The sequence below is a fragment of the Orcinus orca genome, chromosome 8 (genome assembly GCF_937001465.1).
Source record: "Orcinus orca chromosome 8, mOrcOrc1.1, whole genome shotgun sequence".
Lineage (NCBI taxonomy): Eukaryota > Metazoa > Chordata > Mammalia > Artiodactyla > Delphinidae > Orcinus > Orcinus orca.
In genome coordinates this window covers 45,540,605-45,554,942 of record NC_064566.1, presented here as the reverse complement: position 1 = coordinate 45,554,942, position 14,338 = coordinate 45,540,605, and the positions used below count along the sequence as shown (strand labels likewise).

The window sequence follows — 14,338 nt, the reverse complement described above, 5'->3', positions numbered from 1 at the left end:
GGGAATAAATAAAGATACCAAATAAAAACTCTCACCTATATTTAAGAGGAAACATTAATGATTCCAGGGCTCTACAAGCATCACTAAGTCTCTGGAAACTTGCAGAATGGAAGAGAACCTTATTTTCTGTGAGGACTGCACAGAAGAGGCTGAGGACATTCTGAATTCCTGAAAACACAAAGAGCAAATGATTACCAAATGCATTTAATTTTACATGTGCTGCCAACGAAGACTTAGAATGACATGGAATGAAAAAGCCAATATTTTAAAAATCTCTGAAGAAAAATATTTGGTTAAACTATAAATTCCATAGAGCCTAAGGGTATTTCTTTCCCAAACTTTCAGTTTTGTTTGTCTAATCAGTGTAACACTCATTGAATATATTAGTTGTTTGGAAATACACCATTACCTTCTTTTCAACTTAATCTCCAAGGTCTGTACTTAAATTTCTGTTTTAGATCCTTGGCATTGTTCTAATAACATTTTTCCCTTTTAAAGTCCATTTGTCTGATGTTAACATAACCATACCAGTTTTGTTATTGAAATTTTCCTGGTATATCTTTTTTCCACCTTTTTACATCAACCTTTCTCTACTCTTGGAAATAGCACATTGCTGACAAGTTTAAAAATCCCCACTAAAATCAACAAGAAAAAAGCAACGTAAGAGAATAATATGAATTTACAATTTACAAAAGAGGAAATCAAAATGATAAACATGAAAAGAAGCTCCAAAACTTCTAATAATCAGAAAAATTCAACTTAATAAATTCATGAGGTATGATATTAAACCTACTACAATATCCAAAATCAAAGCCTGACAATTCTAAGTTTTTATGAGGATGGCAGGGAAAGGAACTATCATACATACTGCTGTGAGGAATATAAAGAAACTTAAGATGCATATACCCTACCATCTAGTTATTACAGTAATTTTAGTAATTCCATTATTAGTTATTTATCACAGAAACTCTCTCACATGTACCCAAGAAGATAAGGTACAAAAAGGTACGTTGTAGAAGTATTTAAACAATGAAAAAAGTGGGCACATCCTAAATGTAAGAATGAAGAATAAATTATAGTAAAATCATACTATAAATTAAACTTCCTCTGATTGAAGATGGCAAATGTTGACTGAAACAAAAAACTAAAGTTTTATTATTCAAAATTTATAAAATGAAAAGCAATTATACTCCAATAAAGATTTTTTTAAAAAACCACCAAATTTATAAAATGAAATAATTATTAAAGAAATTTAAATACAATTTTCAAGTGATACGGCTTTTGGGGGTAGGTCTGTAACATTTATACTTGTGAATTTAAGATAGATTAAAACATCACTAAGACTTTTGGGATACCTTTACAGCAGTGAAAATAAGAGAGCTAGTGCTACATATATCAACATGAATAACTCTCCCAAATATAATATCGAGTGAGGAAAGTAAGGTATAAAGTGATGCTATAGAATGACAGCATTTATATATTGTTTAAAACCATACAAAATGCTACTACATATTGTTCTGGTATATACAAACATACAGTCAAAATATAAAGATATATCTGGGACTAAAAAATACCAAATTTGGGATAGTATATAACTCTGGGATGAGAAGGCATACGCAGGAAGTTTCAACTATATCTATGATGCTACAGTTGTTAAACTGGATCATAGATACGTTAAACATTTTTTTTGCGGGGCGGGAATAATTTAAGGCTTACAGAAAAGTTGTAAGAATAGTGCACAGGGCACCCATCTACCCTTCACAATGATTCACCTAATGTTAAAATTTTGCTCCATTTGCTTTAACATTTGTACTTATGTACTAGCATGCCCTGACTCTTTTCTACAAACACACACACGTTTTTCTGAGCCATGTGAATGTACACATCACGACATTTACCCCTAAATACTTCAGTGTGTTTTTTGTAAGAATAAAGATAATGTCTTCCTAACCACAGTATGGTTATCATCCTCAGTAAATTAAACATGTTGCAATACTTGAAGTCTAATCTTACATTTGTATTCCAATTTTGTCCACTGACTCAATGTTATTCTTTGGAGCTTTTCCCCTACCATCAGGATTCATTCTAAGCTCAATATTCCATTTAGCTGTCATGTTTCTTTATTCTCATTCAATATGGAGCATTTCCACAACCTTAAATTTTTCTTTTACTGAGATAAAATTCACATAACATAAAATTAACCATTTCAAAGAGAACGATTTATTCATTTGCTCACTAAACTATCTTGCATCCTAGGAGTAAATCCTACTCAATCATGGTCTATGATCCTTTAACATGTTGTTGAATTTGGTTTGCCAATATTTTGTTGAGGATTTTTTCATCTAAGTTCATCAGGGATGTTGGCTTCTAGTTTCCTTTTCTTGTAGTGTCCAAGTCTGGCTTTGGTATCAGGGTAGTAATGCTGGCCTTTTAAAATGAGTTTGGAAGTGTTCCCACTTCCATTTTTTGGAAGAGTTTTTAATGGACAGGTATTAATTCTTCTTTAAATTTTTGGTTGGATTCACCAGTGAAGCCATGTGGTCCTGGACTTTTTCTTTTGGGAATGTTTTTGTTTACTGATTCAATCTCCTTAGTAATTGTTCTGTTCAGATTTTCTATTTATTATTTCGTTTTGGTAGGTTGTATGTTTCTAGGAATTTATTCATTCTTCTAGTTTACCTAACTGTTGGTATTTTCACAGTACTCACTTATGATCCCTAGTGTTTCTGTGGTACCAGTTGTCATGTCCCCTCTTTCATACCTGATTTTACTTATTTGAGTATTTTCTCTTTCTTTTCTAAGTCTAGCTAAAGGTTTGTCAATTCTACTTATCTTTTTTAAGAAACAGCTGTTAGCTTCATTGATCTTTTCTACTGTCTTTTTTTTTTTTTTTTTTTTGCGCTACACGGGCCTCTCACTGCTGTGGCCTCTCCCGTTGCGGAGCACAGGCTCCGGACGCGCAGGCTCAGTGGCCATGGCTCACGGGCCCAGCCGCTCTGCGGCATGTGGGATCTTCCCGGACCGGGGCACGAACCCGTGTCTCCTCCATTGGCAGGCGGACCCTCAACCACTGCGCCACCAGGGAAGCCCTCTACTGTCTTTTTATTCTCTATTTCATTTATTTTTTGCTCTGATCTTTGTTATTTCCTTCCTTCTACTAACGTCAGGCTTCATTTGTTCTTTTTCTAATTCCCTGGAATGTAAAGTTAGGATATTTGAGATCTTTCTTTTTTCTTAATGTAGATATTTATCACCGTAAACTTCCCTCTTAGATCTGTGTTTGCTGCATCCCGTAAGTTTTGGTGTTTGCTTTTCCATTTTCGTTTGTCTCATGATATTTTTGATGTTTTCATTGACCCACTGGTTGTTCAGGAGCATGTTGTTTCATCTCTATACATTTGTGAATTTACAAGTTTTCTTCTTGACACTGATTTCTAGTTTCACACCATCCTGGTTGAAAAACACACTTGATATGATTTTAATCTTCATAAATTTATTAAGACTTGTTTTGTAGCCTAATATATAATTCATCCTGGAGAATGTTCAATGTGTGCTTGAGAAGAATGTGTATGTATATTTTGTTGCTGTTGGATGGAAGGTTTTGCATATGTCTGTTAGGTCCATCTGCTATAACATGTTGTTTAAGTCCTTACTATTTGCCTTATTGATTTTCTGTTTGGATGATTTATCCATTGTTGAATGTGGGGTACTGAAGTCTTCTACTATTATTGTATTGCTGTCAACTTTTCCCTTCAGATCTGTTAATATTTGCTTTATATATTTAAGTACTCTGATGTTGGGTGCATAAATATTTACAGTTGTTATAACCTCTTGATGAACTGACTATTTTATCATTATATAATGACTTTGTCTCTTATTACAGTTTTTGGCTTAAAGTCTATTCTGTCTGATATCAATGTAGCTACCTGTGCTTTTCTTTGGCTTTTATTTGCATGAGATATATTTTTATATAGCTTCACCTTCAGTATATATATATCATGAAAGCTGAAGTGAGTCTTTTTTCTTTTAGGCTCTGGTGAGGACAGCAGTCAGCACCTAGCTCTGTGTTAATTAGAAGCTGTACCCTGTAAAGTATGCAGTCAAACACCTTTTAGGGAAACACTGGGAGAAGGGTATTTTTGCCTGCTCCCTCCGCACTGAGCCTGGAGGGATAACCACAGTAAGTGCTCACACACCCATTAAGAACTGCTTCTTTGTATTCTATAGTCTTATGGGACTTGTGAACACAAACTCTGTTGGCTTTCAGAGCTAGGAGTTTGAGGGAACCATTCCTCAGGTGGGAGCCTTAAAAGTTGATGTTCAAGATGTGTGGCCCCAACCCTTTGCTCTTCAGGGAGAAGCTGGGCATTGGGGGTTCCCTCTCCATTATTTGGTGCTGTGCAAGGAGTGGGGTTTATGGCAGGAGTGTATCTCCATCATTCCTACCCATTTCAATGTGGGTATTTTCTTAGGAGCCCAAGGTACAGGAGTAACTTAACTAGTTTCTGGATTTCTCTCACAGGGAATTGCTCCATGTGTAGCTCTCTGTGAAAGAGTGAAATTCAGGAGCCTCCTATGTTGCCATCTTGGTCCTGAGTCTCATCTAGCCCTCCTATGACTCTCTCATTACCAGGATTTTCCTGTTAAATTTCTAGCAGGTCTGCCACTAGCCCCAAATAGGATTATAACTTAGACAAGCAGAGTTAAGAGTTTTTTCCCTTTCATTTCCTTCTGGATTCAATATTATTTTTCCTGACAATGATGTTGTGGGCTTAAGCTTTCCCCGCTTTTGGCAGCAAAGTTGCTGGTTTTATGACCAGCCCTGCCCTGGCAAAACTATCATTTTCACTGATAGTACTGACATGTGGGAAAGATGGGAGCCACCCCAGGTAAGAATGCTGCAGGTTCCTACTATTCTTATCCAAAGGTCTAGCATGAATAAATGCTTCTGAGTTTGTTGTTTGCTTTTGGTCAATTTCCAGAGCACTGAAATAGTTGTACAATAACTGCACAACAATTTCTGTCTAGTTTCACACTGATTCTTTAGGGAGAGGATTAACTCTTCATACTGCCATAACCAGAATCATTATCCTTGGTGATGTCAATTTTGTTCACCTAAACTTTTGTTTATTGCTATCTAACTTCTCTAATGTATACTTCGTATTTTTCCATGTAACTAATAAGCAATCTGTGTTCAGACACTTTAGACCATGCAAATATCTTGTTCCTCACCAAAATTTCTGCCTAGATTTAGCATCTATTGATAATTACTATCTGACTCAGTCTTTACTATGATGATCATAAAATGCTTTTCCAAATCCAGCACTTCCTCCACATTCACCAGTCAGCACTCAACATTCTGCAATAAGCAGAACCCTCATTTATTCCCCCACTAACCTGCTTATTTATATATCCATTATCAGTATGGACTCATGGATTTTTTTTTTTTTTTGGATTTCTATTCTTTTATTCCAACATTCTATAAGTCATTACTGCCCTTAATTATTTTTGTGCCAATTAAGTCCTAGATTTAGACAGTGGGCACCCCTTTAAACCTAGTTCCTGTGTCCCTGTGACATGAACTCAATTTTTTTTCTTCTTACTTTCTGTCTTGACAAAATAATCCAGGCTCATATTTTACCTACTCTGTCCCTGCTCTGAAGTCAGCCACTTCTCCAAGGAGGCTGGTTCCTTTTTGTGAGGAATGGCATTAAAGATCAAGGATACTGGGGTTTAGGGTAAATGTTAGATCATTTCTTCTAGGGTGTCTTTGTTTCTGGGCTACTTCTGCAGATACAGCAGATACATGAACGCATATACATGCATAAAGACAAACAGACACACACACATATACATATATTTGAGAAATCCTGAGTCCATATCATTACTTTCAATTCCAATCTATTCTCATAGGGTCTCCCCACTGACTCCAATACATATTTGCATGTCCCTTCTTCCACTGAGAACCCTGGATTCTAATAAAATAAACACATTTATTCATTTGCTAAATCTTATATATAAACTGCATGATTTTTTCAGCCATTCTAACTCAAAAAAATTACACCAACTAAAAAGGAGTTAATAATTTATTTGCAATTCTCTCCAAAACTGAGGTTATATAGTCAAATACTGTGTTTATCAGTTACTTTGATTAGTTTTTCCTCTTCAGTATGGTTATGTTATTCATTTGAAAGAGAGTGGAGTTTGTTTCTGTATGTTTTCAGTTTTAATTTTTTTTTATTTCTTCCCATCATGATTGATCTAATATTATTTTCTGAAGACGTGAGACCTAAATAAGTTTTGAGAAGTCAAAACTACATAAGAAGGTCTACTCAGAGAAGTGTCACTCCTTCCCTGAATTAATAGTATTGTGCCAATATCAATTCCCTGGTTGTTATAATGTACTATGATTACATAAGACATTATTGTTGGGGGAAGGTAGGTGATGTATTCTTGAGAATTCTCTGTACCATTTTAGCAACTTCTCGTGAGTCAAAGCCTTTAAAAATAAAAATTTATATTAAAAAAGTCTGCAGTTGTATTAATTTCCAATGGCTATTATAATAAATTACCACAAACTTAATGGCTTAAAACAACATGAATATATTATCTTAAAGTTCAGGAGGTCAGAAGCCCTACTCTTGGCTTTTCCAGCTTCCAGCACCTGCCCACATTCCTGAGCTCATGGCTCCCTTCTATCGTCAAAGCTGGTAAGGCCGGTTGAGTCTTTGTCCCTTGTGTGATGTCAGAGTACACCACTCTGACACTGACTCTTTTGCTTCCCTCTTCCATCTTTTAAGGACCTTTATGATCACACTGGGCCCACCTAAAGGAGCTGACACTCAAGTTGTATTTTGAAGGATAAGCGGAAGTTAGAGTTAGGGAGACAAGAGCATCAAGGCTTTCAAAGTTGACAGAAGACCATATGCAAAGAAACAGAGGACTGAGGAAGGAAAAGGCACTCAGAGAGACCTACAAGTAGTTTTGCCAAGGGTAGGTTCATGAAGAATTTGTATACCATAGTAAGGAGTCCAAGCTTTTTTCCTGAAGACTCTAGGGAAGAACTTTTCCCTTTCCACTCCCATGTGAACCCTCTGTAATCCCTCACACAAAAGATAATCCATCAGAAAATAAAAGTCATAGCTGGCATCATGTAGTAGTAGATAAACTGTGAAGAAGGAAGGCATCACTTTTAAGGGACTCTAACCTACTTATATCAGTAAAAACAATCAATTTGTGATATCAAGGGGTGAAATATTGGACTATATTTACTAATAGAGGATTTATGTCTCATGTATTAGAAATGAGTTGGGATAATATTCTAGTGCTTAAAGGGTAAGCTTCTCATTATCCAGAAAATTATTTAATGTAATACAGAATAAAATTTACCTGTGACTAACTGAAGGATTGCTTAAACTTTGTATTTTTAAATATAACATGCTTTCTTCAGCTTTAGATAATTAACAATCTCAAATATTTTAAGAAATTACATCAATGTTTTTATTCCTAACTAGCAACACTTGTTGCTGTGTTCACAGAGTTATTTAGAAATTCATTTTCTTTGAACTACTAGTCATAATCAGCTTTCTAAATAACCTTGAATTGTTTCCTAGTCTTTGGTAGCCAACGTCCATCCAAAGCTACACAATAACAGTGGAGAAAACAATATGAAAAACAAACATTCCAGTGATAATTACTGCTGATTTCACTATAATGGTACATACACATCCTGTTGATTATTTAAATAGTAAAACATTCTGAAAAATTACTTCCTGATCTTAACTTTTCTTTAGGGGTTAAAGTTCTAAAATTCATAGCATCAAACATTAATGAAAGTATTTGTTTCCCGTTTTGAAAAAACAACACCCAAAACTTTTCTCCAGAATCCTCCCCTTCTCTGAATAATAACGGTATGTTACACAAATAGAACACTACGTCTCAGCTTTCAAATGGGCAAATTGAGGAACTGAAGGCCATGGTTTTCAAGACAGCCTATATTTCCAAAAGCCTTAAACAATTTACTATAATTCTGTCAATCCACAATGGAGAAAACTTAACAATGGTTATGGCTTAATACAAGTCATGAAAAAGGAGATTTCTCATTCATTCGGTTGTTATTTGTTGAGTAGCTACTATGCACAAGGTATCAGGAATACAATAATGAAGAAAAACAAAATCCCTACCCTCCCAGATTACCTAAAGCTTTATATAGTTTAGTTTTGTAACTACCATTGAGAAGCAATGTTTAATATTTGTTACAAATTCGGTATATTATTTCCAAATATATTATAAATGGAAATCTTCTAAGTAAAAAATAACTAAGAAATGTAACTGAACTGGGCAAGTATGCATGGGTATATTTTAGTGGTTATGAACATGGGCTTATTCCCTTGAACGTGACATGAATTAAATACACTTTACATACTTATAAGTAGAGTTTAGCAATCTGGTAATCTTTAAATACAAGAAGTCATTTAACAAATACTTATGACCACAAAGAATTCAAATCTAAAACTGTATATCTATAGCCCAAGTAACAATCCACAGAAGACCAACTCAAGCAAAACTTTGTAAAAAGGTATAGCACATTTCCTTCCTGTTGAACAACACAATTGGTTCTCTGGGTCAAGGGTAATCACATCAACCCCAAATGGTCCAGATTCCTAGTCTGTGCCTGTTCTGAATGACCAGGTTTTTAAATCTACTTTAATGTTTAAATTTAAGAAGCAGGAAACAAAAGAGGCTTTAGGAGTGGAATAGCAAACAAAGGGAAAGGATAATATAGAGTGAATAACTGGAGAATTAAAGCAAGGAACAAACAGGAAGCAAGTGCCTTGGCAGAACGAACTCTTTTAATTAAAACTTTCTTCTCCACTTTCTTCCCTGCCTCTACTGTTAAACCTTTACCTAGCTGCTGAGATATGCTAAACTCTAGGGATAGATATAAAAAAAATTGAGGCAGGTTTGTAGGAGCTCACAGCTCAGTGAAGATGGCAGGTTGGTAAAAAAACAGTTAACACACAACAGAATAGAGACCTGTAAAAAATGCCACAGAGCACAGAAAAGAGGATAATTTATCCTGCCACCATTTGTAAGTTGCATACTTAATTGTTGGAATAACCATATTTTATAAGAATATTAATCTCTAAAGTGCTCAAAGAGGAACTTCCCTGGTAGTCCATGGTTAAGACTCAGTGCTTCCACTGCAGTGGGCCCACACATTTGATCCCTGGTTGGGGAACTAAGATCCCACATGTTGTGCAGCGCGGGGCCAAAAACAGCAAAATGATATTTTACACAAGAGAACTTTGTGACAATGGTGGATAACAGTTAATAGTTATCTTGCCTCAGACATCTGCGTTCATTAAAGGATAACTCAATTCAAAGACAGAGGTAACTATTTAGTGGTAGCATTTAAACGCCATAAAAGGAAAATGGAGAAGATCGTTTTGAATCAGGATTCTTATGAACTGTCCTCAAATGATATCATGTAGCAAGCACATACTTTATGTGTAATTCTAGCAAGCGTAGTACATTAGTCAACAAGCACTCCATTGGTCAATGACTGTCAGTCTTTGGTATTTTTAAAATGGTTTCCTTTATAAAACTAGCATAAATATTTAATGTTTAATTTTGAAAAGAAAACAATCAATTTCCTGATAACATTCTGACTACTTCTGAATGCTCAAGCTTCATCAAACATCTTACCATTTCATGAAGGCCTGTCATGGCTCTATACCGTTGCTTACGTTCTTCTTTCTGCCTAGAACGTCCTTCTTCCACTTTTCTAGCTAGTAAGAGTTAGCTCTTAGTATCTCTATTACTGCACTAATTATACTGTACTGTAATTTTAAAAATGTATCTGTTTCTCCACTAGGCTAAAAGTATTATCTGGGATAAGGGCTGAGGTTGTTTCATCTTTATATCCTTAGTGACTAGCACAGGACCTGGCACATGGCAATGGTTTTGTAAACATCCGATGAGAAAAATATACTCCTGCAGATAGGCATTATAGAAAGTTTATTCTTTGTGCTATTTATTACCAAAACGTAAATTGAACAGTCTTCCCTAGAAATTTTAGGACTCTGTAATAAAGCAGACATGGTAAGAAGTTTCTTCAGAAAAGTGCTCCAGAACAGACGAGTGAGAAGATTTGTTTCAAATCCCCAAGACAAACAGTTGACATCTCAACTGCCAAAAAATTATAGATTTCCCTGGTGGTGCAATGGTTAAGAATCCGCTTGCCAACGCAGGGGACGTAGGTTTGATCCCTGGTCCAGGAAGATCCCACATGCCGCGGAGCAACTAAGCCAGTGTACCACAACTGCTGAGCCTGCGCTCTGGAGCCCGCGAGCGACAACTACTGAGCACAGATGCCACAATTACTGAGCCCGCGCGCCGCAGTAAGAAGCCCGTGCACCATAACGAAGAGTAGGCCCACTCGCCGCAACTAGAGAAAGCCCGCGCGCAGCAACAAAGACCCAGCACAGCCCTAAATAAATAAATAAATTTATAAACGGTCAAAAAGTGATTAATCATAAATATAGTTACAGTAAAACACTACATTTCCTATTTCCTTCTTTTCCACCTAGAGCACAATATGCCATTTATAGTAACGGTCTAAACTCTTGTGCCCGCAAATTCTCCAACTACCATTTTTTCTTTTTTTTAATTTTAAAAATTAATTAATTTTCGGTCACATTGGGTCTTCGTTGCTGCGTGCGGGCTTTCTCTCTCTTCATTGCTGTGTGCGAGCGGGGGCTACCCTTCATTGTGGTGCACAGGCTTCTCATTGCGGTGGCTTCTCTTGTTGCAGAGCATGGGCTCTAGGTGCGCAGGCTTCAGTAGCTGTGGCTCACGGGTTCCAGAGTGCAGGCTCAGTAGTTGTGACGCACAGGCTTAGTTGCTGCGCAGCATGTGTGATCTTCCCAGACCAGGGCTCGAACCCGTGTCCCCTGCATTGGCAGGTGGATTCTTAACCACTGCGCCATCAGGGAAGTCCCTCCAACTACCTTTTAAACTACATGTATTGAGAAAGAAAACGGCTACTTCAGTTTTTTCCATTATAACTGAGAATAAGACTAAAACAACTAATAATGCTATATGAATAATCTAGGAAAACTAATGAAAATAGTAATATGATCCAAGACACTAGATTTTGATCATTTAAGGAAAAAGAACAAAAATCATTCTACAACTGATGCACTCATCATGTGGTTCATAAATTTACCAATCAACATATTCTTCTTAAAGGTGTTACCTTTAAAGAGAACCATTTTCCACAACCTAAGCCTTCATTCTTTCCTCTGACATCTTTCTTCTATTTCAGGAACATAAATTATTTTTGATACTCTTATAAAAGTTAATGTCACTTTAAGAATAATTATATAGCATTACAAACAGAAGCTTTTCCAGAGGAAGACAAAAGAGAGAATGCCAGAAGTTTTCCATTAAAATATTTAAAAGCAGAAATAACTTTCTAAATAGCAAGTTATGGTTACAATCAACATTTTAAGGATATTTATGTAAAAAGGAAAAATTATGTTTATAAGATAAACTGAAGAAAAACTCTAGCTATTTTAATAATTTTTAAAAAACTATATTTAGTATTAGATATAATACACAGAAATATTGACTCAATAATTGCTAATGAAAAACTGACTAAATATGGGTGAGCAAAAAGAAAGTATGCATATAAAAAAGTTTATACCAAGATGGAATCATGAGGAAATAAAAATCTTGATCAGAGCAATAATGAATAAGGAGATTGAAACGGTAATCAAAACCTCCCAACAATGTAAAGTTCTGGACCAGATGGTTTCACTGGTGAATTCTACCAAACACTTAGAGAAGAATTAATACCAATTCTTCTCAAACTCTTCCAAAAAACTGAAGAGGAAGGAACACTCCCTAAGGCCAGAATTACCCTAATAATAAAGCCATGTAAGGACTCTGTAAGAAAAGAAAACTGCAGGCCAATATTACTGATTAACATAGACACGAAAATTCTCAATAAAACACCAGCAAAATAAATTCAGCACATTAAAAGGATCATATACAATGGTCAAGTGGAATTTACTCCCAGAATGTAAGGAGAGTTCAACATATACAAATCCATCAACGTGATATACCACACTAATGAAATTAAAGATTAAAAAAATCCTATGATTATCTCAACAGACGCAGAAAAAACATCTGATTGAACATTCTTTCATGATAAAAACTCTCAACAAATTGGGTATGGAAAAAACATACCCCAACATAATAAATGCCACATATGACAAGCCCACAGCTAACATCTTATTGAATATTTAACAGTGAAAGCATGAAAGCTTTCCTGCTAAGATCAGGAACAGGACAAGCTGCCCACTCCTCTTCAACACAGTACCGGAAGTCCTAGCCAGAGCAATTAGGGAAGAAAACGAAATAGAAAGCATCCAAATCCGAATGGAAGACGTAAAACTGTCTCCATTTGCAGATGATATGATCTTATATATAGAAAATCCTAAAGACTCCACCAAAGAGTTGTTAGAACTAATAAACAAATTCAGTAAAGTTACAGGATATAAAATCAACATACAAACCAGTTGCATTTCTATATACTAACAATGAACTATCTGAAAAAGAACTACAATAATCCCATTTACAGTAGCATCAAAATGAATAAAATACTTAGGAATAAATTTAACCAAGGAGGTAAAAGATCTGTACATTGAAAACTATGACACTTTGATGAAAGAAACTGAAGAAGACACAAATAAATTGAAATATATCCCATATTCATAAATCAGAAGAATTAACATTGTTGAAATATCCATACTACCTCAAACCACCTATGGATTCAAGGCAATCAAAATAATTATATTTTTCATAGACATAGAAAAAAAATCAGTCCTAAAATTCATATAAGTCCCTAGATAGCCAAAGGGATCCTGAGAAAGAAGAACAGAGCTAGAGGTTTCACAATTCTTGATTTTAAACTATATTACAAGGCTACAATAATCAAAAAGTATAGTATTGGCATAAAAAACAGACACATAGATCAATGGAATAGAATTGAAAGTGTAGAAGAAGCTCACACTTATGCAGTCAACTAATATTTGACAAAGAAGCCAAAAATATTCAATGAGGAAAGGACAATCTCTTCAACAAGTGATGCTGGAAAAATTGGATATTCGTGCACAAAAGAATGAAATTGGACCCCTAACTCACACCATTCACAAAAAATAACATGAAGTGTATTAAATAATAAAAGAACCAAAACTATAAAACTACTAAAGGAAACAGGGAAAAATCTTCTTGATATTGGTCTTGGCAATGATTTTTTGGATGTGACACCCAAAGCTCAAGCAGCAAAAGCAAAAATAAACAAGTGGGACTACACCAACTAAAAAGTTTCTGAACAGCAAAAGAAACTATCAGCAAAACGAAAAGGCAGTCTACAGAATAGGAGAAATTACATGCAAACCATCTATTTGATAAGATATTAATATCTAAAATATATCAGGAACTCATACAACTCAATACCAAAAAGAAAAAAAAAGATTAAAAAATGGGCAAAGGACTTGAATAGATGTTTTTCCAAAGAAGATATACAAATGCCAACAGGCACATGAAAAGATGCTCAACTTCACTAATCATCAAGGAAATGTAAATCAAAACCACAATGAGATACCATCTTACAACAGTCAGAATGATTTTTTTTTTTTGTAAGATGTTGGGGGTAGGAGTTTAGTAATTTATTTATTTATTTTTGCTGTGTTGGGTCTTCGTTTCTGTGTGAGGGCTTTCTCTAGTTGTGGCAAGTGGGGACCACTCTTCATCGTGGTGCGCGGGCCTCTGACTATCGTGGCCTCTCCCGTTGCGGAGCACAGGCTCCAGAGGCGCAGGCTCAGCAGCCGTGGCTCATGGGCCCAGTCGCTCCACGGCATATGGGATCCTCCCAGACCAGGGCTCGAACCGTGTCCCCCGCATTAGCAGACAGCCTCCCAACCACTGCGCCACCAGGGAAGCCCCTAGAATGATTATTATCAAAAGAGAAGAGGGAATTCTTCTACACTGTTGGTGGGGATGTAAATTGGTCCAGCTACTATGTTAAACAGTATGAAGCTTCCTCAAGAAATGAAAAATAGAACTACCATATGATCTAGCTATTCCACTTCTGGGTATATATCCAAAGGAAATGAAATCACTATCTCAAAGAGGTATCTACACTCATGTGTTCATTGTAGCATTATTCACAATAGCCAGGACATGGAAACAACCTAAGTGTCCATCAACAGATGAATGGAAAAAGAAAAAATATATATACTACACTGGAATATTATTCAACCATAAA

At 35.7% G+C, this 14,338-nt stretch overlaps 1 protein-coding gene across 7 annotated transcripts in view; it reads right to left on the bottom strand.

The window, feature by feature from the left end:
- Positions 1-14,338, bottom strand: part of SBF2 (SET binding factor 2) — a 457,341-nt gene that overhangs the window by 211,319 nt on the left and 231,684 nt on the right. For all 7 annotated transcript variants that reach the window (XM_049713585.1, XM_049713586.1, XM_033404541.2 and 4 more), the window contains one exon: positions 36-168. In XM_049713585.1, the coding sequence (XP_049569542.1) occupies positions 36-168 (133 nt within the window). The remainder of the gene's footprint in view (positions 1-35; positions 169-14,338) is intronic.